Source organism: Dendrobates tinctorius, unplaced genomic scaffold, assembly GCF_039654945.1.
Source record: "Dendrobates tinctorius isolate UK_male_01 unplaced genomic scaffold, ASM3965494v1 ptg000044l, whole genome shotgun sequence".
Classification (NCBI taxonomy): Eukaryota; Metazoa; Chordata; class Amphibia; order Anura; family Dendrobatidae; genus Dendrobates; species Dendrobates tinctorius.
Genome location: NW_027361712.1, coordinates 9361638 through 9387032, shown reverse-complemented (window position 1 = coordinate 9387032; position 25395 = coordinate 9361638). Strand labels below are relative to the sequence as shown.

Here is a 25395-nt window from a genome sequence, read left to right as displayed (position 1 = left end):
GAGGATAAGGGAGATTGGATTGCTTTTAAAAAAGCAGTTTGCGGAGCAGTGGGTAAACAGCAATGCCAGCGTGTCAGGAAGCCTTAAAAGGCAGCCCAACAACCAACACCACTGATACACCACAATATAGCCTCCCCTTGCACTGCACACACAGTGACTTGTGTGTTGTGCAGGCCAAATCGCTAGCAGCAGAAGCAGTTTTTTTGTCTTCTTCCCTGCCTAACGCTCTCCCTACAGAATCAGCAGCAACCTCTCCCTATACTAAGATCGGCAGAAGTAAGATGGCGGTCGGCGTGCACGCCCTTTTATACCCCCTGTGACGCCCACCAAAGCAAGCCAATCACTTGCATGCCCTTCTGAAAGATGGTGGTGACCCGTGCCTATGTCATCACGTTGCCCACAGTGTCCGTGGATCCTGATTGGCTGAAAAAGAGTGCAAAACAAACTTTTGAAACGCGACTTTGGCGCGTAAGTCGCCGACCTCGTGGCCGACCTCATCCTAGGGTCGGGTTTCGTTTCATGAAACCCGACTTTGCCAAAAGTCGGCGACTTTTGAATTTTTTCGACCCGTTTCGCTCAACTCTAGTAATGAGGCTCAGCGGGTGGGTCTGGTGTTATCCGTACTGAGTGGGGACCCCCAAGCATGGGCGTTTTCCTTACTAGCTGACTCTGCTACGTTTCATTCGGTTGAGAATGTTTTTTCAGCACTCGGGCTCATTTATGATGATCCCGACAGATTGGCACTAGCGGAATCTAAAATCCGCGCCCTCCATCAGGGGGAACGTATGGCGGAAGAATATTGTTCAGAATTTCACCGTTGTGCAGTAGACACACAGTGGAGCGACCAAGCGCTGCGGAGTCAGTTTATTCATGGGGTTTCAGGAAGAGTTAAACAGGCCCTCCTGATGTATGAGACTCCTGCATCGTTAGAGTCTGCCATGAGTTTGGTTATTCGTATTGATCGCCGTTTGCATCAGGGGGGGCAGGAGACGCTGCCCCTGGGGGAAAGCAGGGGTGCAAGTGTGGTTGCTGCAGGTGAGCCCACGGAACCTAAGCAAATCGCTGGTGTATCACATGTTAAGCGTCGCGTTCCTGGGTTCAGAAAGCAAGGAGCATGTTTTTACTGTGGTAAAAGAGATCATTATGTAAATGCTTGTCCTGTGCTACCTAAGAAAGTCGCACCGGCGGAAAACTGGTAAGTTCAGAGGGTATGGAGGAGGCCCAACTGAACGTATGCATATCCTCCATGATGGTATCTCAATGTATGCTCCCTGCCAGGGTTATTATTGCGGGCAGAGAGCTACCAATATCAGTGTTTGTGGATAGCAGTTCCACCACCAATCTCATGGATGAGGAGTTTGCACGCACGGCCGGTTTTAAGATCGAAAAACTCCCTCATCCTATTCGCGTGGTTACCATTAATGCTGCTTCCCTCCCACAGGGGGAGATTACTGAGTTTGTAGCTGAGGTTAAACTCCACATTGGAGTCCTACATTCTGAGTGGGTTACATGTAGGGTACTCAATAATCTCCCAGCACAAATGGTCCTGGGTTTCCCATGGTTGTCCAAGCACAACCTGGTGATTGACTGGAGAACCCAGGACATAGTCCAGTGGAGTGGTTTCTGCCAGGAAAATTGCTTGGCCACATGTGTGTCCGCCGTGAAGTCCAGCCTTCCGGAGGCATTGCTGGATTTTGCGGACGTATTCTCTGAGAGGGGTTGCTCAGAACTACCTCCACATCGAACCTATGACTGTGATTAGGTTAAAACCCGGGGCCAAATTGCCAAAGGCTAGGATGTTTAGTATTTCTGGTCCGGAGAGACAAGCTCTTAAAGACTACATCACGGAGAGTCTAAGTAAAGGGCACATCCGGCCTTCATCCTCGCCTGTAGCAGCGGGGTTTTTCTTCATTAAGAAGAAAGATGGGGGGTTACGCCCGTGTCTGGATTTCCGGGAGTTAAACCAGATTACGGTCCGTGATCCTTACCCGATGCCTCTGATCCCTGATTTGTTCAACCAGGTGGCTGGTGCGAAGTGGTTTTCCAAACTTGACCTCAGGGGGGCGTACAACCTCATAAGGGTCCATCAGGGGGATGAGTGGAAGATGGCGTTTAATACCCCTGAGGGTCATTTTGAAAGCCTAGTTATGCCATTTGGGTTGACAACCGCGCCTGCTGTTTTCCAGCATTTCATAAATGATGTATTCGCTCATGTGCTGGGGAAATTTGTGATTGTGTACCTAGATGATATCCTCATTTATTCGAGCGACCGGGACACTCATTTAGAGCATGTCAGGCAGGTGTTACAGTTGCTCCGTGAGAATAAGCTCTATGCTAAGCTTGAAAAATGCGTATTTTTTGTTCAGGAGTTGCCTTTTTTGGGATATATTGTGTCCGCCGCAGGGTTTAGAATGGACGCCGCGAAGGTGCAAGCGGTGCTGCGATGGGAACGGTGTCACGTCGCAGCCAGACTCAGGGCCTGCTGTTCCGGCGTCGGCCACTAGGAGGCGCCGGACGTCACTGCCAGACTCAGGGCCTGCAGTTCCGGTCTCGGCCACTCGGGGGCACCGGACCGTCACGTCGCAGTCGGACTCAGGGACGGCTATTCCTGCCTCAGCCACTGGGAGGCGCCGTGGTTCGCTCCAGGGTGAGGGTGGTGGCAGAGAGGGGGCTCCTGCGCAGGCATCTGGTGGGCGCAGGCTCTGCCCCTCTGTCAGTCATGTAGGGCTTACTGCATGTCCATCTGGCCTGGTCCGGGGGCGGTCCTGGTTACATCATCGGGCCGGGAACCTGTGAGGGAGGACCTGATCCCTCAAATACCTGGGGACTGGTCTTGCAAGCCGCCGGATATATTCTTGGTTCCCCTGCGTGTTACTGTGTGAATTGCTATAGTGTATACTCTGACCTCAGCCTGGATTCTTGACCATTCTATTGCCTGCCGTTTTTGTACCTCCGCCTCTCTTCCGACTTTTTGACGCTGACCTTTGCTTGGATTCCTGACTCTCCTTCTGCCTGCTGATTCTGTACCTCGCTGCCCTCCTGGTTTTACTGACCCTGGCCTGGACTTTTGACTCTCCTTCTGTCTGCTGATTTCGTGCCTCTGCGGCGCCCTGGTCTCAGACTCCTGCATCCTGACCTTGATTACGGGTTTTAGTTTTGACCCCTTGGTGGCCGTCCTGCTCTGGTCCACTGCTAATCTAGACAGCTACCTCCTGGGCCTTGCTACAATTCCAGATCCCTGTATAGGGGTTAAGGGTCTCGGGGTTACTCGGGGTGCTGTCCCCACTGCAGCCCAGATTCGCAGACGGCCGTCACAAATGGCCTGATTATCTAAAAGCGCTCCAGCGGTTCCTTGGGTTTGCCAACTATTATAGGAAGTTTATTAAGAATTTTTCTACTATAGCCAAACCGCTCACGGACATGACGAGAAAAGGTACCAATCTCGCTATCTGGTCTGAGGTGGCGGTGCGTGCATTTGAGCTTCTAAAAAAACGTTTTGCTTCAGCCCCCATTCTGGTGCAAGCGGACGTATCTAAACCTTTTATTGTGGAGGTCGATGCGTCTGAGGTGGGAGTGGGGGCAGTACTGTCACAGGGCTCGTCCTTGAGCAATATGCGTCCATGCGCCTACTTCTCCAAGAAACTGTCGCCTGCCGAACGGAATTACGATATCGGCAACAGGGAGTTGTTGGCCATCAAATTGGCTTTTGAGGAATGGCGACACTTCTTGGAGGGGGCGGTCCACCAGGTCACAGTCATCACCGACCATAAAAACCTGCTCTATCTGGAGTCAGCCAAGCGTCTGTCTCCCAGGCATGCTCGCTGGGCATTGTTTTTTACTCGATTTATCTTTCTGGTGACTTACCGTCCTGGGGCTAAAAACACCAAGGCGGATGCCTTGTCCAGGTGTTTTCCGGGGGGGAGAACCTCGGGAAGATCTGGTACCCATCCTCCAGGAAGGTGTATAGTGGTTCGGCTCTCACGACTGAGATAGAGGCGGAGATTGCCGAGGCCCAGGAGGAGGTACCGCCAGGACTTCCCGCTAACAAGTCATTCGTACCCCTTCATCTTCGTCTTAAGGTGTTGGGGGAACACCACGACTCTGTCCTGGCCGGTCATCCAGGGGTTAGAGGGACCTTGGAGCTAGTATCGCGCCGCTTCTGGTGGCCAAAGATCCGGCAGGACGTGGTCTCGTACGTGGCAGCTTGCATCACGTGCGCCAGGGCCAAGTCGCCCAGATCCCATCCTGCTGGCACTCTACAGCCTCTGGGGGTACCTAGTAGGCCATGGACAGAAATCTCCATGGACTTTATCACGGACTTGCCTGCCTCGGCGGGGAACATGGTCATCCTGGTGGTGGTTGATCGATTTTCGAAGATGGCGCATTTTGTGTCGTTGCCTTCCTTGCCCAACGCGAAGACGTTGGCTCAGGTTTTTGTGCAGGAGGTGGTCAGACTACACTGAGTTCCGTCGGACATAGTGTCTGATAGGGGTACCCAGGTTGTGGCGAAGCTTTGGAAAGCTTTTTGCTCACAATTGGGGATCAAGTTGTCTCATTCGTCGGCGTTTCATCTGCAGTCAAATGGTCAAACTGAGCGCATGAACCAAAATCTGGAGCAGTATTTGCGATGTTTTGTGTCTGACAACCAAGAGGAGTGGTCGACATTCCTTCCCTTGGCTGAGTTCGCGTTAAATAATCACCGCCAAGAATCATTGGGAGTCTCCGTTCTTTTGTGTTTACGGGCACCATCCTCAATTTTGTACCTTGCGTCAGGGTGGCTCTGGGGGCGTCCCGGAGGAGGACCAGCTAGGAGTTCAACTATCATCGGTCTGGAGGAGTGTGAAACAGCGATTGCTGAGCATGAGTGCAAGGTATAAACGAGTGGCTGACGCTAGACACGTGCCAGGTCCGGACCTGTGTGTGGGTGATTGGGTGGGGTTAGCTACTAAAAACATAAAACTCAAAATTCCATCATTGAAATTGGGTCCAAGGTTTATTGGGCCTTTTAAGATTGCTGCCATCATTAACCCGGTTGCTTATCGGTTGGAACTTCCTGCGGTATACAAGATACACAACGTGTTTCACAGGGCTTTATTGAAAAAGGTGGTAGGCTCTGTGGACACAACGCCTATGCCACCTCCAGTCATGGCGGATGGCGATTTAGAGTTTGAAGTCTCCAAGGTGGTGGACTCTCGAGTACTGCGCCGTACTCTTCAGTATTTGGTACACTGGCGGGGGTATGGTCCGGAGGAGAGGTCTTGGGTACCAGCCACGGACATACATGTGGATCGGCTGGTCAGTTCGTTTCACCGCCGTCATCCGGACAAGCCGGGTCCTATGTGTCACGTCACCGTTGGATTCGAGGCCTGCTGTTCCGGTCACGGCCACTAGGAGGCGCCGGACAGCCACTTCACCGTCAGACTCGGGGACGGCTGTTCCTGCCTCGGCCACTGGGAGGCGCCGTGGTCCACCCGTGAGTTATGGTGGTGACAGAGAAGTGGCTCCTGCTCAGGCATCTGGTGGGCGCAGGCTCCGCCCCTCTGTCAGTCATCAGGGGGTTATTGCATCACCGTCTGGCCTGGTCCTGGGGGCGGCCCTAATGACATCACCAGTCCAGGAACCTGTGAGGGATGACCTGATCCCTCAAATACCTTGGGACTGGTCTTGCAAGCCGCCGGATATATTCTTGTTTCCCTGTGTGTTACTTAGTGATTGATTTCTGTTTGACTCTGACCTCAGCCTGGATTTCTGACCCCTCTTTTGCCTGACGATTCTGCACTTCTGCTACTCTCCTGGTTTGTGACCTTGGCCTGGATATTCTGACTCTGCTACTTCCTAACGATTCTGTACCTCTGCCGCCCTCCTGGTTTTGACTCTGACCTTGGCCTGAAATTGACTCTGCTATTGCCTGCCGTTTTTGTACTTCACTCTGACGACCGTCCTGCTCTGGCCGCTGCTCATATTCAGACAGCTACCTCCTGGGCTCTGTTGTAAATCCAGATCCCTGTATAGGAGTAAAGGGTATCAGTGTTTTTCGGGGTGTTGCCTGGCTGCAGCCCAGAACCGCAGACGGATGTTACATTATATCCGGCCATAAAATTAACTGCTTCTTGTGTATACCCAACATATACAAAAGCAGTCTCCCTGAACTTTTTTTTTTTCCCTTCTACTGACTGAGCTGATTTTTGGCCTGAACACCTGGTGCACTGCACAGCCTGGAAGATCACTCTCATTTTCCTGGACAACTATGCGGCAGTCTGGAGTCTTCAGGGAGAGAGCTGCACCTCAGAGATCCATGCTCCTGGCACGTCGGCCTCTGGGAAACTACTCTGGCTTTGGTTGCCCAGAGGTTCAGGTATTGCCCGCAGATGCGGCTAAAGTTTTATTACCCATTTCAGTTTCATGTGGTCAGAAAACGCTGTGTTTAAATGCGTATGTGGATAGTGGATCTGAAGGAAATTCTATGGATTCCTTGACTGCTAGGAATCTGGGTGTAACACTACTAAAACTTAATGCCCCTATTAAAACCACGGCTATTAATGGCACATCCATTATTCAGGAGGGTGTTAAGTTTGTTACTGCCAAGGTTGCTATGTCTGTGGGAGCCTTACACACTGAGCTTGTGTCATTTTTTGTGATGGACAATTTAACCTCTGCAGTTATTCTGGGTATGCCATGGTTACGCCAGCACAATCCTGTCATCGACTGGCACTTGGGTGATGTTGTACTCTGGAGCCCACAGTGTCAGGAAAAATTGCATATCCTTGGCAGTAAACCAAGTTAAGGTTAAAACCCCTCACATACTGTTTGCTTTCAGAGATTTTGAGGATGTCTTTTCTATTGTAGAATCTGAAAAGATACCCCCTCACAGAGTATGATTGCCCTATTGATCTGATTCCGGATGCCCGTCTCCCTAAGGGAAGAATATTTAATCTCTCTGGCCCAGAGCGTCAGGCCATGAATGACTATATTGCAGATAGCCTAAGAAAAGGGTTTATCAGACCGTCCATTTCTCCAGTTGGGGCCGGGTTCTTCTTTGTGGAGAAGAAAGATGGTGGTCTCAGACCCTGCATGGATTATCGGGAGTTGAATGCAATCACTATAAAAAACCAGTACCCGCTTCCACTCATCCATGATCTTTTTAATCAGCTAACAGGAGCCCGTTGGTTTACTAAACTTGACCTCCGGGGGGCATATAATCTGGTCCGCATAAGAAAGGGAGATGAGTGGAAAACGGCCTTCAATACACCCCTTGGCCATTTTGAGTACCTGGTAATGCCGTTCGGACTCAGCAACGCACCTGCCGTATTTCAGCACTTTGTTAATGATATTTTTAGAGACATTTGTGGGGTGTATGTCGTGGTGTATTTAGATGACATTCTGATTTACTCTGCTGACCCTGTGACACACTCTCAACACGTCTGTTCTGTGTTACAAAGACTACGTGAACACTCCTTGTTTGCTAAACTGGAGAAATGTGTCTTTTTTGCTGAGGAGGTACAGTTTTTAGGATACATGGTTTCAGGTAAAGGCTTCCGCATGGATCCTGCCAAGGTCCAGCCTATTAAGGCTTGGGTGCAACCCAAATCGCTGAAAGCGCTGCAGCGATTTTTGGGGTTCGCTAATTATTACCGCAAGTTTATTAGAGGTTTCTCAGAGATTGCCAAGCCACTCACGGATCTGACCCGGAAAGGGGCGGACGTGGCCAGCTGGAATCCTGAGGCAATTCAGGCGTTTCTTACGTTAAGAGTGCTTTGTGGCCAACCCAGTTTTGGTTCAGCCAGATCTGGACCGTCCATTTATTGTGGAGGTGGATGCCTCTGAAGTCGGAGTGGGAGCAGTGCTATCACAAGGCACTACATCCCTCACTCAGCTTCGTCCATGTGCGTTTTTTTTCTCGCAAATTCTCTTCCACGGAGAAAAACTATGATATAGGGAATCGGGAACTATTGGCAATTAAATGGGCCTTCGAGGAATGGCGTCACTTCCTCGAGGGTGCCAAACACAAGATCACGGTAATTACCGACCATAAGAACCTGACATACCTAGAATCAGCAAAAAGGTTAAATCCTAGACAAGCAAGGTGGGCATTGTTTTTCTCTAGGTTTAATTTTATAATCACCTTCCGCCCTGGTACAAAAAATGTGAGGGCCGATGCCCTCTCTCGCAGTTTCTGCCCCTCACAAGCTGAGGACTGTGAACCAGTTCCGATATTGGCCACTGGGATCGTTGTGTCCGCAGTGTCATTGGACCCTCTGGAGGAGATCCATAAATCCCCAGAACAAGCCCCTGACACTACGCCACCCAACAAATTGTTCGTTCCGCCTGCGTTTCACCTACAAGTGCTTAGAGAATCACATGACTCTGTCTTGGCAGGCCATCCTGGTCTCAATAATACCGCCAGATTGATAACTAGGAATTTTTGGTGGCCGACGGTGGTTAAGGACTGCAAAGAATATGTCTTATCATGTGAGGTCTGTGCCCGAGCCAAGTCCTCCCATAATCGCCCTGCCGGCTGGCTCCAGTCCTTGCCCACCCCCGAGAGTCCATGGACCCACATCTCCATGGACTTCATTACGGACCTACCGTCCTCAGATGGAAAGACGTGTATCTGGGTGATGGTGGACAGGTTCAGTAAACAATGTCATTTTGTCCCCCTGTCGGGGTTACCTAACTCGGAAACGTTGAGTAAACTGTTTATTGTACATATGGTACGTTTACACGGTGCCCCGGTCAATATTGTGTCTGACAGGGGTACCCAATTCGTGTCAAAGTTCTGGAGGGCGTTCTGTAAACGCATTGGTATTGAGCTATCTTTTTCCTCGTCTTACCACCCTGAAACCAATGGTCAAACCGAACGTGTCAACCAGGCTCTGGAGCAATACCTTCGTTGCTACGTCTCAGAACACCAGTCCGATTGGGCAGAACATCTGCCACTAGCCGAGTTTGCCCTAAATAATTAGTATCAGGACTCCATTAAGTCGACCCCCTTTTTCTGCAACCACGGGCTGCATCCGCGCTTTGGCTCATTCTCGGCCAGAATGTCGGAGCTTCCTGGGGTAGAGAAAAATATACATCGTTTAAAAACCATTTGGTCTGAGGTAAACTTGCGTTGGACATTATTTTTGGTAGGGTTTTTTGGCAGATTGCAGACAGTATCTTTCCTTTCCTGTCCTTTCAAGTTAGTTTGGGCCCCATCGCTTGCTCAGCCTATTTTTCTGCCTTTGTTTGTGTTTTCATCTTGCTTCACCATCAATACATGTGGGGGGCTGTCTTTCCTTTGGGGTCTGCTCTGGGGAGTTAGTTTTCCTCTTTTCTTACTTTAGGCTTATTTAGCTCTCCGGTTGTGACGAGGCGTCCAGGACCACCGTAGGCACGCTCCACGACTGCTTCTAGCTGTGTGTTAAGATCAGGGCTCTGCAGTCTGCATAGTTACAAACCTCTCCGGTTTTCTGAGACTTAGCGTTGTGTTGCTTTTTTCCTCCTCGGTGACCCATTCATAACAGAATCATCAGCCATACTGCAGATTCTAGGGTGCTCAAAAGCAGGAAGGAATTGTTTAAGAGAAAAAAAAAAAGAGAGAAAAAAAAGTGTCAGAATTTTTTATTTTTTTCCTCTTTTTCTCTGGGGCCGTAGGAGGATTTTTTTTCTCTCCTAATGGAGATTAAGCAACTGTCTGATCATGTGGAGCAACTTGCTGCTGAAGTCCAGGGAATTTCTACCTACCTCATTCAGTCACATGTTGCTGAACCCAAGATCCCTACTCCTGATGTGTTTTCTGGGGATCGGTCTAAATTTCTGAATTTTAAGAATAATTGTAAATTATTTCTTGCCTTGAAGCCTAACTCATCGGAGAGCTCTGTGCAGCAGGTTAAAATTGTCATCTCCTTGCTGCGCGGCGATCCCCAGGATTGGGCGTTTTCTCTGACACCTGAAAATCCTATTCTGACTAATGTGGATGCATTTTTTCAGGCTTTGGGGTTGTTGTATGATGAACCTAATGCCGTTGATCAAGCTGAGAGAACCCTGTTGGCATTATGCCAGGGTCAGGATCCTGCAGAGTTATACTGTCAAAGATTCCAAAAGTGGGCGGTCCTTACTACATGGAATGATAGTGCACTGGCAGTTCTCTTTCGGAAAGGTTTATCAGAGACCGTAAAGGATGTTATGGTGGGATTTCCTGTTTCCTCTGGTCTGGATGGCTCTATGTCATTAGCCATTCAAGTTGATCGGCGTTTACGTGAACGTAAGACTACACGGGGGGCGCTGCCACTTTCTGAACAAATGTCTGAACCTATGCAATGTGATGGGGCGTTGTCTAGGGCGCAACGTCAGGAGTTTAGAAGGCGTAATAAGCTGTGTTTTTTCTGTGGAGACGCCTCTCATACTATTTCTGTCTGCCCTAAATGAGAGAAACGTTTTGCACACACATTTGCTGTGGGCAGTGTACAACCTAAGTTCCTTTTGGCAATTACTTTGATCTGCTCCTTGTCCACATTTTCCACAAACGCTTTTGTGGATTCAGGAGCAGCTCTGAATCTGATGGATTTGGACTTTGCTAAACCTTGTGGCTTGTCCATGACGCCTCTGCAAATGCCTATTCCTTTGAGGGGTATTGATGCCACTCCTTTGGCAGATAATAAACTTCAGTTTTGGACCCAGGTGATAATGCGAGTTGCCCCAGACCACCAAGAAAGTTGTAAATTTTTGGTTCTCCATAATTTACATGATACTATTCTTCTGGGTTTCCCCTGGTTGCAAACTCATAACCCAGTTTTGGATTGGAAATCTGTGTCTGTGGTGAGTTGGGGTTGTCAGTGTGTTCTTAGGGACGCTCCTGTTTTCTCCACCTCTCCTCAGTCTCATGATATTCCTGATTATCTGGCTGATTTCTCTGATTTATTTAGTGAGAGTAAGTCTGCATCTTTGCCTCCTCATAGAAGTTATGACTGTGCAATTGAGTTGATGCCTGGGTGTAAATTTCCCAAGGGACGGCTTTTCAACTTATCTGTACTCGAACATGATGCTATGCGATCCTATATTAAGGAGTCGTTGGAGAAGGGTCATATTAGACCATCCTTGTTGCCTTTGGGCGCTGGTTTTTTTTTTTGTGGCCAAGAAAGATGGTTCATTAAGACCGTGTATTAATTATCGTTCCCTTAACAAGATGATGGTTAAATATCAGTACCTGTTACCTCTGATGTCTGATTTATTCTCCAGAGTTAAGAGTGCCTGCTGGTTTACTAAGCTTGACCTCAGGGGGGCGTATAATCTTATTCGCATCAAGCACGGGGATGAATGGAAGATGGCGTTTAATACTCCGGAGGGACATTTTGAGTACCTGGTGATGCCTTTTGGGCTCTCCAATGCCCCTTCTGTCTTCCAGTCCTTTATGAATGATATTTTTTGAGACTTTGTAGATAAGTTTTTGATTATCTATCTGGATGATATTTAGATCTTTTCTAGTGATTGGGATTCCCATGTGGAACATGTCCGGACTGTGTTCCGGATTTTGAGGGAGAATTCCCTGTTTGTTAAGGGATCGAAATGCCTCTTTGGTGTACAGAGGATTTCATTTTTGGGATTTATCTTGTCTCCATCAACTATTGAAATGGACCCGGCCAAGGTACAGGCCATTTATGATTGGGTTCAGCCTACTTCTTTGAAGGCTCTCCAGAAGTTTTTGGGTTTTGCTAATTTCTATCGTAAATTTATAGGTAATTTTTCTAGTATTGTCAAACCACTGACTGATCTGACCAAGAAGAGAGCTGATGTGCTGAATTGGTCTCCTGAGGCTGTCTCAGCATTTCAGGAACTTAAGCGGAGATTTACTTCAGCTCCAGTTCTACGGCAACCTGATGTCTCACTTCCATTTCAAGTGGAGGTAGACGCTTCTGAGATTGGTGCAGGAGCTGTTTTGTCCCAAAAAGATCCTGTGACTTCTAAGATGAATCCCTGTGCCTTCTTTTCTCGAAAGTTCTCCCCATCTGAACGCAACTATGACGTGGGGAATCGGGAATTGTTGGCCATGAAATGGGCATTTGAGGAGTGGAGACATTGGTTGGAGGGAGCTAGACATTAATTTGTGGTCCTCACCGATCACAAGAATCTGATGTATCTGGAGTCGGCTAAACGCTTGAATCCTGGACAGGCTAGATGGGCCTTGTTTTTCACGCGTTTTAATTTTGTGGTCTCTTTTCTTCCGGGCTCTAAGAATGTTAAAGCAGACGCCCTTTCTAGGAGTTTCTTTGCTGATTCTCTTAATGTGACTGAGCCTACTACTATCCTAGGTGAGGGGGTAGTTCTTTCTGCCATTTCGCCCGATTTGAGACGTGCCCTGGAGGAATTTCAGGAGGATAAACCTGAGCGTTGCCCTATGGGAAGATTGTATGTTCCTGACCAGTGGAGAAAGAGAGTGATGTCTGAAGTCCATTGCTCCGCATTGGCTGGTCATCCAGGTATTTTTGGTACCAGAGATTTGGTGAGTCGGTCGTTTTGGTGGCCTGCCTTGCCTCGTGATGTCAGGAATTTTGTACAGTCCTTTGGGACTTGTTCTCGGTCTAAACTCTGTTCTCGTTCTAGTGGGTTGCTGATGCCCCTCCCGGTGCCCAGGAGGCCATGGACCCATATCTCAATGGATTTTATTTCTGATCTTCCTGTCTCTCAGAGAATGACTGTTATCTGGGTGACTTGTGATAGATTTTCGAAGATGGTCCATCTTGTACCACTCCCAAAGTTGCCATCTTCCGCTGAGTTGGTACCCTTGTTTTTGCAACAGGTGGTTCGGTTACACAGGATTCCTGAGAAAATTGTGTCCGATAGAGGGGTCCAGTTTGTTTCCAGATTTTGGAAAGCCTTTTGTTCCAATCTGGGAATTCAGTTATCCTTCTCCTCCGCGTTTCATCCCCAGACCAATGGGCAGACTGAGAGAACAAACCAGACCTTGGAGTCTTATTTAAGATGTTTTATATCTGCTGATCAAGATGATTGTGTCTCATTTTTGCCCTTGGACGAATTTGCGCTGAACAATAGAGCTAGTTCTGCCACTTTGATGTCGCCCTTTTTCTGTAATTTTGGGTTTCATCCTCGATTCTCTTCAGGACAAGTGGAATCTTCGTCCTGCCCAGGTGTGGACACTGTGGTTGTGAGAATGTAGCAGATATGGGACCAAGTGGTGGATAAGTTGTCACTCTCTCAGGAAAAGGCCCAGCGTTTTTCCAACCGGCATAGGACCATTGGTCTCCAGTTTAAAGTGGGTGATATGGTTTGGTTGTCGTCTAAGAATATTCCTATGAAAGTTGCATCTCCAAAATTTAAGCCAAGATTTATTGGACCTTATAAGATTTTGGAGATTCTTAATCCTGTTTCTTTTCGGTTGGCTCTTCCAGTTACGTTCAAAATCCATAACGTATTTCACAAATCACTGTAGAGGTTTGTTGAGCCAGTAGTTCCAGTGGCGGCTCCTCCTGACCCTGTTTTGGTTAAAGGCAATGTGGAATATGAGGTAGAGAAAATATTGGATTCTCGCTTGGTCAGACGGGGACTCCAGTATTTGGTCAAATGGAAGGGTTATGGCCAGGAGGATAATTCTTGGGTCTCTGCCTCGGATATTCATGCCGATAGATTAGTTCGTGCTTTTCATCGGGCCCATCCTGATCGGCCTGGTGCCGTGGATGAGGGCTCGGTGACCCCTCCTCAAGGGGGGGTACTGTTATGAGCTCATTTTCTGCTCCACCAGCTGGGAGTTCTCCTTCCGTTCTCCCTCTGGTAGTGACAGGAGGTAGTGAGGTTAGTTTAATTGGTAATGGTCTGCCACCTCACGAGGAGGATAGTGATTGGATCTCTGGAGTATCAGACTGGATATAAGAGAGCCAACGCCCTATCCTGTTGCTGGTGATTCAGTCTGTTTCTCAGGTCTTAGACTTCAGCTCTGCTCCAGTCATCTCAAGTTAAGTTTGTTTTTTGCTAATGTTCACATTTCCTCTTGTTGGTCAACTCAGTTTTTGTGTGGTCAGCCAGCCCTGCTGGGCTGTGCTGAATTTCCACTCTTAATTATCTGTATTTGCCAATTTGCCTTTTTGTCCTTTATTAGATTGGCCTCTTTTTCTCTGTCTCAGAATATTCCAGAGTGCTGATATAGTGGGAGAAGTCTAGTGACTTCAGGGTTAATTTTGCTATCAGAAGCGTCGGACATTATTTTTGGTAGGGTTTTTTGGCAGATTGCAGACAGTATCTTTCCTTTCCTGTCCTTTCAAGTTAGTTTGGCCCCATCGCTTGCTCAGCCTATTTTTCTGCCTTTGTTTGTGTTTTCATCTTGCTTCACCATCAATACATGTGGGGGGCTGTCTTTCCTTTGGGGTCTGCTCTGGGGAGTTAGTTTTCCTCTTTTCTTACTTTAGGCTTATTTAGCTCTCCGGTTGTGAAGAGGCATCCAGGACCGCCGTAGGCACGCTCCACGACTGCTTCTAGTTGTGTGTTAAGATCAGGGCTCTGCAGTCTGCATAGTTACCAACCTCTCTGGTTTTCTGAGACTTAGCGTTGGGTTGCTTTTTTCCTCCTTGGTGACCCATTCATAACAGATACGCATGTTATAGGGCTTAGAGTTAGAGTCAGCGCCTACTAGTGGCTTCGCCTGCGCCACTGTGCTTCCAAGCCTTAGCACCTCACTCAGCGCCATATGGTGCCGTCCAGCTCTGGGCACCTTCAGTACCGCATTAAGTAGCTGCATCCGCCAGTGCGACGCCGTGCACAAGTCTAGCGCTTTCCTATCTTGTCCGAGTGGTTAGTGGCTTCCGCCAGAGCGGTGCAGTTCGCACGTAGTGCACTTTATCAATTTATTTGTTCCTTCCTGGCACCACAGTTGCAGTGCCAAGCACTGGTGTGTCTAGAGGGACTCTAACCCAGTGTCTCAGGGGTAGAGTCCTATGACTATACACAGGCTACGACATTTGTTTTTGGCGGTCGGGCGGCTCTGTGAGGTAACAGAGTCCGCCTCTGTACACACTAGGTGGAGTTGACCCCTTGTGTTCCTCTATTGTACCACCATAAAACGTCCGCCATTACCGAGCAGCAGTTACCATCTCTGCACGGTGGACCCCGAACGCACCTAAAATACCTTCTTTATTATTTGGTGCGTTCCGCCAGCTCATAATAACAGGTTTGTTTTAAAAAGGTTTTTCATGTTCGGAATCCCTCCAATGTGGTTGAATTGCAACAACTCTGCAGAGATGAGTGGACCAAAATTCCAAAAGAGCATTGTAAAAGACTCATCGCCAGTTATCGCAAACGCTTGATTGCAGTTGTTGCTGCTAAGGGTGATCAACCAGTTATTAGTAGTGTTGAGCATTCCGATACCGCAAGTATCGGGTATCGGCCGATACTTGCTGTATCGGAATTCCGATACCGACTTCCGATATTTTTTCAATATCGGAATTCGGCATCGGAATCGGAAGTTCAGTTGATTGACAGCCTGACGTCATCATGATGCGCGGTGTGTGCGCATCATGATGCGCCGTCATTTCGGGCCTTCCGGGGGTCTCTGCCGGCCTGCCGGGGGGCTGTGCCGGCCTGCCGGGGGGCTGTGTGGACTGCCCGGGGTCTGTACCGGCCTGCCGGGGGGCTGTGCCGGCCTGCCGGGGGGCTGTGCACCCTGTGGGGGTCTGTACCGGCCTGCCGGGGGGCTGTGCCGGCCTGCCGGTGGTCTGTGCACCCTGTGGGGGTCTGTACCGGCCTGCCGGGGGGCTGTGCCGGCCTGCCGGTGGTCTGTGCACCCTGTGGGGGTCTGAACCGGCCTGCCGGGGGGCTGTGCCGGCCTGCCGGGGGGCTGTGCTGATGTCCAGGGGTCTGTGCAAGCATCGTCCGATGGGACTACAAGTCCCATCTAGCGATGCCTGCTACCATGACAGTGATTGACACATTAGCCAATGATGGGACAGTAGTAGTCCCATCATCCGGCTAATGTGTTAAATGTTAAAAAAAAAAAAATACTACATACATACTACATGCTACATACATACTACATATATACTACATACATACTACATACATGCTACATACATGCTACATACATACTACATACATACTACATACATACTACATGCATGCTACATACATACATGCATGCTACATACATACTACATGCATGCTACATACATACTACATGCATGCTACATACATACTACATGCTACATACATACCACATACATACTACATACATACTACATACTACATATATACTACATGCATGCTACATACATACTACATGCTACATACATACCACATACATGCTACATACATACTACATACATACTACATGCATACTACATACATACTACATGCATGCTACATACATACTACATGCATGCTACATACATACTACATGCATGCTACATACATACTACATGCTACATACATACTACATACATACTACATACTACATATATACTACATGCATGCTACATACATACTACATGCTACATACATACTACATGCTACATACATACCACATACATGCTACATACATACTACATATATACTACATACATACTACATACATACTACATGCATACTACATGCATGCTACATGCATGCTACATGCATGCTACATACATACTACATACATACTACATGCTACATACATACCACATATATACTACATACATACTACATACAATACATTCATACAATACATACATAGACATACAGTACATATAACAGAGTAACATACTTACCAATACTTGTCACATTGTTCCCCGAAGCCATTGTCTTTTCCGGAATAAATATTAACATAACAAACCACAAAAATACTCACCCACGATCCGAAGCAGTCCACGAGTGTGTCCCACGACGATCTTGGGTAGAGAACTGCAGCATCAGATGATGCTGCCGTTCTCTACGGGCTGCAGGAATCCAATGACGGAAGGTAGGTATCCTTCCGCACTGTATTCCTCCGCCACTTAAAAAAAAAAAAGTCCCTAGTCTCACTTTATGCCATTGCTGTGTGGGAATTTCCCACACAGCAATGGCATAAAGTGAGACTAGGGACTTTTTTTTTTTTTAAGTGGCGGAGGAATACAGTGCGGAAGGATACCTACCTTCCGTCATTGGATTCCTGCAGCCCGTAGAGAACGGCAGCATCAGCTGATGCTGCAGTTCTCTACCCAAGATCGTCGTGGGACACACTCGTGGACTGCTTCGGATCGTGGGTGAGTATTTTTGTGGTTTGTTATGTTAATATTTATTCCGGAAAAGACAATGGCTTCGGGGAACAATGTGACAAGTATTGGTAAGTATGTTACTCTATGTTATATGTACTGTATGTCTATGTATGTATTGTATGAATGTATTGTATGTATGTAGTATATATGTGGTATGTATGTAGCATGTAGTATGTATGTAGTATGTATGTAGCATGCATGTAGCATGCAGTATGTATGTAGCATGCATGTAGTATATATGTAGTATGTATGTAGCATGCATGTAGTATATATGTATGAATGTATGTAGCATGTAGTATGTATGTAGTATGTATGTGGTATGTATGTAGCATGTAGTATGTATGTAGTATGTATGTAGCATGCATGTAGTATGTATGTAGTATGTAGCATGTAGTATGTATGTAGCATGCATGTAGCATGTACTATGTATGTAGCATGCATGTAGTATATATGTGTTATGTATGTAGCATGTAGCATGCATGTAGCATGCATGTAGTATGTATGTAGTATGTATGTAGTATATATGTGGTATGTATGTAGCATGTAGTATGTATGTAGCATGTAGTATGTATGTAGCATGCAGTATGTATGTAGCATGCATGTAGTATGTATGTAGTATATATGTAGTATGTATGTTGCATGTAGTATTTATGTAGTATGAATGTAGCATGTATGTAGCATGTATGTAGTATGTAGTATGAATGTAGCATGTATGTAGTATGCATGTTGTATGTATGTAGCATGTAATTTTTTTTTTTTTTTTACATTCAACACATTAGCCGGATGATAGGACTACTACTGTCCCATCATTGGCTAATGTGTCAATCACTGTCATGGTAGCAGGCATCGCCCGATGGGACTTGTAGTCCCATCGGACGATGCCTGCACAGACCCCCGAAGCCTGCACAGACCACCGGCAGGCCGGCACAGCCCCCCGGCAGGCCGGCACAGCCCCCCGGAGCCTGCACAGACCACCGGCAGGCCGGCACAGCCCCCCGGCAGGCCGGCACAGCCCCCCGGAGCCTGCACAGCCCCCCGGCAGGCCGGCACAGCCCCCCGGCAGGCCGGCACAGACCACCGGAGCCTGCACAGACCCCCTGGCAGGCCGGCACAGCCCCCCGAAAGGCCCGTACAGACCCCAGAGAGGCTGTACAAGGGCAGGAAAGGGTTTTTCTTATTCCGATACCGGAAGTCCCATAGACTTGAATGGGACTTCCGGTATCGGAATCGGCGATACCGATACTTTTTTTAAAGATCGGCCGATACCATCCGATACGATACTTTGAAGTATCGGACGGTATCGCTCAACTCTAGTTATTAGGTTTAGGGGGTGCATTTTGTGGTTACTTGTGTTACCTTTGTCTAATATTTAAATTTGTTTCGTGAGTTAAAACATGTAAGTGTGACAAACCTGCAAAAGAATAGGAAATCAGGAAGAGGTAAACACTTTTTCTCACCACTGTATATAAAAGCCAGTAGGTGTTTCTGCCCTAGGAAGTCATAACAATTATACTGCACAAGTAAAAATTGACATTATTTCTCTCCAGTTGTTGCCCCCCAATTTCTGAAAAGTAGCAATGATTGATAATGTGGGTACTACAGTTAACCACTCAGCAATTCTTAAAAAAACAAAAAACAGGAGCTATGAATGGGGTATATGAGCATCAGTAACTTTTGTCTGGCTACTACCATTTTGTCATAACTGTACTGAGGAGAAAAACTCCAAAATGCTTAAAAATTATGTTTATAGCTAAAAATACACAACTCTTTGTAGATACGGTAAACTCATGTACAGTACATAAGTAAATATAATAAAATTTAGGTCTGCATTTTATACATAATGACTATTTCTGTATTATGCTATTGCACCACATGACAATCAAAATCTTCTTAATATAGTATTGACAAGTTTATTACTCCTTTGTTTCTTTCAGTTTTCATTAATTGTAGCTATGAGTCTTATGTGCATGTGTTTTAACCTTTCTTCTCTTGATTTTACATTATTCCTTTCGTACAGTTTGTAATCATTAAGGCTCACATGTTCTTGTTTTTTGTTTGATACTTCAGTGACTCACTTAGTACAAGATCCTACGTTCTCATTCACTACTTCCCACTCTGCGCTCGCATTTACCAATCAATCTCTTCACTTCTATTTCTAAGGGAACAGGCATTCACAGGTACAAAGCTTCAGGCAAATGAGCAGTAATATTGTATGACCAGTGAAATGACAACCGCAACCTTCACAATCCAAGCTGTCCATTCCTTCTTACGTTACAACCAGCTATGTCTTCTCCTGCATGTACGTTAGTGGACAGTGCCTAATGGCTTGTACGCGTACTAAATGAATCTGCAGATTTCAACGTCTTAAATAATATGGTGGAACGAGCCACTGCACCCTCACATCTGTGTTAACCAACTACTCGGGCAATGTAATCTGCCAGTGTCAACCCCCTTCACACATTTGTTCCCAGGAGAGTTGTATCATCAAGGTTCTATGTTCCTCTTCTTCTAGTAGTCGTGTAGTTTTGCAATAAATAAAGATTTTTACACAATGAGATTTTTAACAGTAATAATACGGAACCTGTAAATCGTTTTCCATACTACTCTTATAGCAATTGATTTCATTAGCAACATTTGACAGGTAGGGCTGCAGGTTGGCTCAGTGGTTAGCATTGTAGCCTTGCAGCGCTAGGGCTCTCGGTTCAAATTTCACCAAGGACAACATCTGCAAGGAGTTTGTATGTTCTCCCCATGTTTGTGTGGGATTCTTCCAACAGACCAAAAACTGATAAGGTATTTAGACTTGTCGTCCAATTGGGACAGTGATGATAATGCCTGTAAAGTACAGTGGAAATTAATGGCTGTCATGATCCAGCGTGGATGTGACAGATTAAATGGAAAAGTGAACTTTTTTTTCCCTTTGGCTGTGTGCCAAAGTGTGATGTGATTGCCCCCGGTGGCCATTAGAATTATTACACGTGGTGTCATTCATTCTAAGTTGCCCCGGTGGTGGTGAGTGGTATCGCACCTTAGTTTTAGGGTTAATGTGCACGCAATTACAAATCAGGTGTTAGGCTCTATAAAAGGGAGCCAGGTGGGTTCAATCACTGTTGGTGATATTGTGTGTCTTTTTGCAAGTTAAGCCTGGGGGAGGAAGGAGCTGAACATGAGTCCTGCGCAGCCCAGCCAGAGGGGATGAGTGGCAGCTAGGTGGTCTGCAAGAAGGGCTGGCATGGCGTGGTGGAGTCACAGTTTATGGTATTGGCAGGAAGTGCTTGCATGGCTTGGTGGAATGACGACTATGGAGAGAGTTGCATGCGGGACTTAGTTGCTGAGAGCTGGACTCAAGCATGCTGGACGTTTTGGCAAAAGCTGAACTCGTCTTTGGGACTCTGTTACTGAACAGCTGCAATTGGTGGTGGACTCTGCTCCAAGGCTGCACTATGGTGATGGATCCGGTTATGGTGATGGATCCGGGTGGAGGAGAAGATGCACGCAGGTGGTGGGCTCTGTTGCTAGGAGCGTACGCCACAGAGCAAAGCTAAGTGGTGTTTCCCCTGTTTTGTCTTCTTTCCTCATGTGTGTTTTAGTGCAGTGGTGGGATTAGTTTCCGCACCGACCAATTCCCTAGTGAGGGTTTAGGTCAGGGCGAGCTAGGGGTTTTAGGTTCCTGTTGCGCGCCCGGTGCGGAACCGACATAGGGAACGTTAGGAGTGCAGGGACACTGGCTCAGGGGAGCTCAGGAGGTCTCCACTTCCCTATTCCCTATCGTAGGGCCCACCATTGTTAATGTTTCCCAGGTTTTCCTTATTATTTAAATTCGCCTTACTGGAGGCGGGGTTTCCAGATTTACGTGTAATACCTAAATTCGCCTGTTGGAGGCGGCGTATCCAGCTGCACGTTTTATTATTTAAATTCGCCCCACTGGAGGCGGTGTATCCAGGGTCACGCGTGTTATGGGTTCGCCTTGCGGTACTCGCTGCGTCCAGACACACGTGACCGTGACATTGGCGCTATATAAGTGAGTAAAATAAATAGGTGTCTGCCAAAATTTCATTTGTCAAGGAACAATAATATCTCTTTCAACTCCATTATACAAATGAACAGTCCACTTGACTGAGTGTGCATGTGTTTTCAGTGCAGCAAGAAGAGAAAGCCGCTTCTCTGGCAACAGCTTAGCTATCAGAACAAAAAGATCAGGGGAAAGTTCTTACAAAGTGGAAGGTCATCTGGCCATGCCAAAACCATAGTCCTTTGAAGATCTTTTTTACCATCTTACCAGCATAAAATAATATAATTTATAACGATTAGTGCAGCGGATATTTGTTTTTTGGAAGGAGGGGGAATCCTGGAAAATATAACAGTGCATAAACAATTCTTCCAACTTAAGTTACTGACATTGGCACCTCTGTCTTTTATTATTTTCAACTTTTTTGCTTTTTAAATTGAAGGCATATTATTATTACAAACCTTCCCAGTTTGTACATATATTGTATACTGTTCCGTGTATCATTTATCTTAGAAAGTTTATCACTGGTACTTATCCAGTGCCCCAATGTACTTTTACTGCCCTACAGTTATGACATCAAATGCAATGAATCTTTACTTGACCACTTCTAAGACCTAAGTAGATAAAAGTAGTCTGAGTAACTGTAAATTATATTCACTTTATGAGCCATAAGACATGAGAACAGAAAATGCAGACTAAGTAAACATGACCAACTTCTAGCTCAGTCTTCTGTGTAAAGTCACGCAGGATCCTAGTAAAAATGAGCCAACGTGAACGTCCTTTCAACTGACTTTTAAAGCCAACTTCACAAATGAGTGACTTCTTTACGTGCCATTTACGCACAGAGATATCAATGGGAACATAATTATCCCATGACCCTACATTGGATGAGTTCCTAAAAAGAGCCATTACTAAGAAAAGCTTCTTTAGGAGCAACTATCTGTAAGCCAGCCCCATTTATTTCCAGCATTTAGTTACACTATATTCACCAAGGAATTTAAATAACAGCAATCCTGAATAATATAGAAAAGTTTTACCCACTGAGAGTATAAATACATAAGTTAAAAGGTATATAAGTTTCTCAGCAAACACGTTCTTAAAGGGGGGTGTCATGGCAGCGGTGGCCCTCGGCGTCCAGTAAAATTAATAAATCATGATGATGATAGGGTAGTTTGTTGTGGAAATAGTTCGTGACACCAACCGTGGTATTCGGCAAGGGTAGCCGACGCTGCAGAGTAGATCCCCTGGGATGGTGTTAGGGCAGCAAAGATGGTTAAGCTCTCCATGGGTAGGGCTGTGTCCCAGGGCAGTTAGGACAGTGATTTTCAACCTTTTTTGAGCCGCGGCACACTTTTTATACGTAAAAAATCCCGGGGCACACCACCAACCAAAATGGCACAAAATGACACTAAAACAGTACATATTATACATATAGTTAATAATATAGATTCTAAATGTATTTTTACTCACTCAGTGTGAAACCTGGGCCTGTTTCGATAAACACAAAAGGGATATCCTGGCAGGAATGGTGGAAAGACACACACGAAGCTCTTCCTCAACAGTTCTCAGTCTCTCCCTGTTTTTAGTTTTTATCGCAGTCAAGCTTGAGAAGCCCAGCTCACATAGATATGTGGTCGAAAATGGGAGCAATGTCAAAATAGCTTTGTTGGCCAGAATGGGGAACTCCTTGGCAACAGATAACCAAAAACTGTGCAAAGGAAGATCAGCAAACTTTAGCTTTAAACCGCGGTCTTGCTTCAGTTCAATGAGTTCCTCTTGCTCCTTTAAAGTCATGTCCTTTCCAGCAACGGATAATGAGCTGTATGGGTCCCTAACCCAGTCAAGGCATTCTGTGAAGGTTGAAGAGAAATAAAATGATAACTTCTCCTCAAGAGTTTTCAAATGTCTGCCAATCACCTCGCACATTGCAGCAGTGTTGTCATCATGCAGTTTCTCGGTGAGCGGGAACATCTGAAGGTTGCCACTCTGCACATGTTGCTGCCAGAGCTGCACCTTTAAACGGAATCCGTTCATTTTATCAGTGCTTGTAAGCAGGTTTTCATTTCGGCCTTGCATCCGTGTGTTTAGTTCATTCAGATATTGAAATATATCAGCCAGGTATGCCAGCTTTGCACACCACTCATCACTTGCAAGCAGCTTTGAATAATCGGACCTCTCGTTTGTCAGAAATATTTTAAGTTCCTCTCGCAACTCATACACACGGGCCAGCACTTTGCCGCGTGACAGCCACCTGACCTCCGTGTGGAGCAATAAGATTTTATGTTCCGCTCCCATTTCTGTACACAAAGACGCAAATAAGCGACATCTCAAAGGTCGCGTCTTCACAAAGTTCACTATGCGCACAACATCATCCAACACAGGAGCTAGATCTGCTGGTAAGGTCTTTGCAACGAGGGCCTCACGGTGCAAGAAACAGTGGGTAACAAGAACATCTGGGTTTCTTTCTTTAACCCTACTTACAAAGCCTTTGATGCGCCTGACCATGGCTGCGGCTCCATCAGTGCAGACACCTGTGCAGTTTTCCCATGTAAGCCCACTTTTATCAAGATATTCCGATGTGACCTGGAATATTACCTCTCCTGTTGATTTTTCTGGCAGTGCCTTGCAAAATAGGAAGTTTTCTCTAATGGCTTCTCCATCCACAAAACGCACATTGGCCAACAGCTGACAATGTCCACTGATATCCGTCGACTCATCAAGTTGCAAGGCAAATTTCTTACTGATGCGCACCTTTTCCAAAACAACAGTTTCAATGTCCGCAGACATGTCATCAATCCGTCTGGCAATTGTGTTATCAGAGAGAGGCACTTTAGCCATCTCTTTGGCTGCGTCAGGGCCAAGCAACTCATTTACAATAGCTTTACAAGCTGGCAGTATTAATGTTTCTGCCACAGTGTGGGACTTTTTTGATTTAGCTATGAGTTCAGCAACAAGGTAGCTAGCTTTGAGGGCTCTCTCATTTACCTTTGTGCTTTTTCTCAAAAAAGTTGCCCCTTTCTCATTGTTTGTACGTAAGCGTACAAAATACTCCATCGGCTTGTTTTGAACGGAAGGGTGTTTCGTTTGGAGATGGCGTTTAAGCTTGCTTGGCACCATGGCGCTATTGGAAAGCTTCTCACCACACACCAAGCACAGTGGTGTTGGTGCTGTCGCATCCCCAGCGGAAGTAAATCCAAATGAAAGATAGCTTTCACTGTATTGCCTTGAGCTCACGGTCTTGTCTTTTTTCTTTTGTCGACCTCTCATACTAGGGCCTTCATCTGGGTTAGAATTGTGTCCAGGGTCCTGTTCGGCATTTGCCTTTTCCATTCTCAAATACTTCTCCATCACTGCTGAGATAGTGTGCGCAGCCACACACTAAAATAGAAGAGTATTACATTATCTTCCACACTTAAACTTTAAGTCTTAAACTAAAGGACCTCTGCCAGGCATATTTCACTCTTGAGGGCTTAAAAAGCAACTCTTGTGGTGATAAGAAGCCGATTTAAAACCCCCAAGAGTGAACTTCGTGAGAGCTGTATGTGTGTAATAATGACTTATATTACTACGGTCTGCATTTCCTGCTTGAATTGACACTAGTGACGTAGCACTCAGCTTTCTCTATAAGTAGAATAGAGCCGGCTGCAAAGTGCTACGAGCTACGCCACTAGAGTCAATTCAAGCAGGACATGACTGCTGAAGACCGGCAAAATATCATTTATTATTCCACACATACAGCTCTCACGGAGTTCACTCTTGGGGGTTTTAAATCAGCTTCTTATCACCACAAGAGCTGCTTTTTAAGCCCTCAAGAGTGAAATATGCCTGGCAGAGGTCCTTTCAATAAATTATTTATTTTAAAAAAGTTAAATAAAAAAGGATAACCCCCTCATATATACAATCCCATGTAACCTCATACATACAGTCCCATGTATTCCCATATATATATACAGTCCCATGTAAAGTCATACATACAGTCCCACGTATATGAGCCACATAATTATCAGCATATACCATATATATAGTATATGAGCTGGCGCTTGTACTCCAGCCTCATGGCCATAGTATTTCTCATTGTACCCCTTTATATTGCAGTATATGAGCCACATAATTATCCCTTTCTTTTAGTAATATGCCCCATCATTATCCCCTTCTTTTAGTAATATGCCC

At 46.4% G+C, this 25395-nt stretch overlaps 1 protein-coding gene across 1 annotated transcript; it reads right to left on the bottom strand.

The window, feature by feature from the left end:
- Positions 1–22695: 22695 nt before the first annotated feature.
- LOC141089194 (SCAN domain-containing protein 3-like) lies at positions 22696–24573 on the bottom strand. Its single transcript, XM_073575528.1, has one exon. It carries the CDS (start codon positions 24571–24573, stop codon positions 22696–22698), a length of 1878 nt encoding a protein of 625 aa, XP_073431629.1.
- Between the last annotated feature and the right edge of the window lie 822 nt (positions 24574–25395).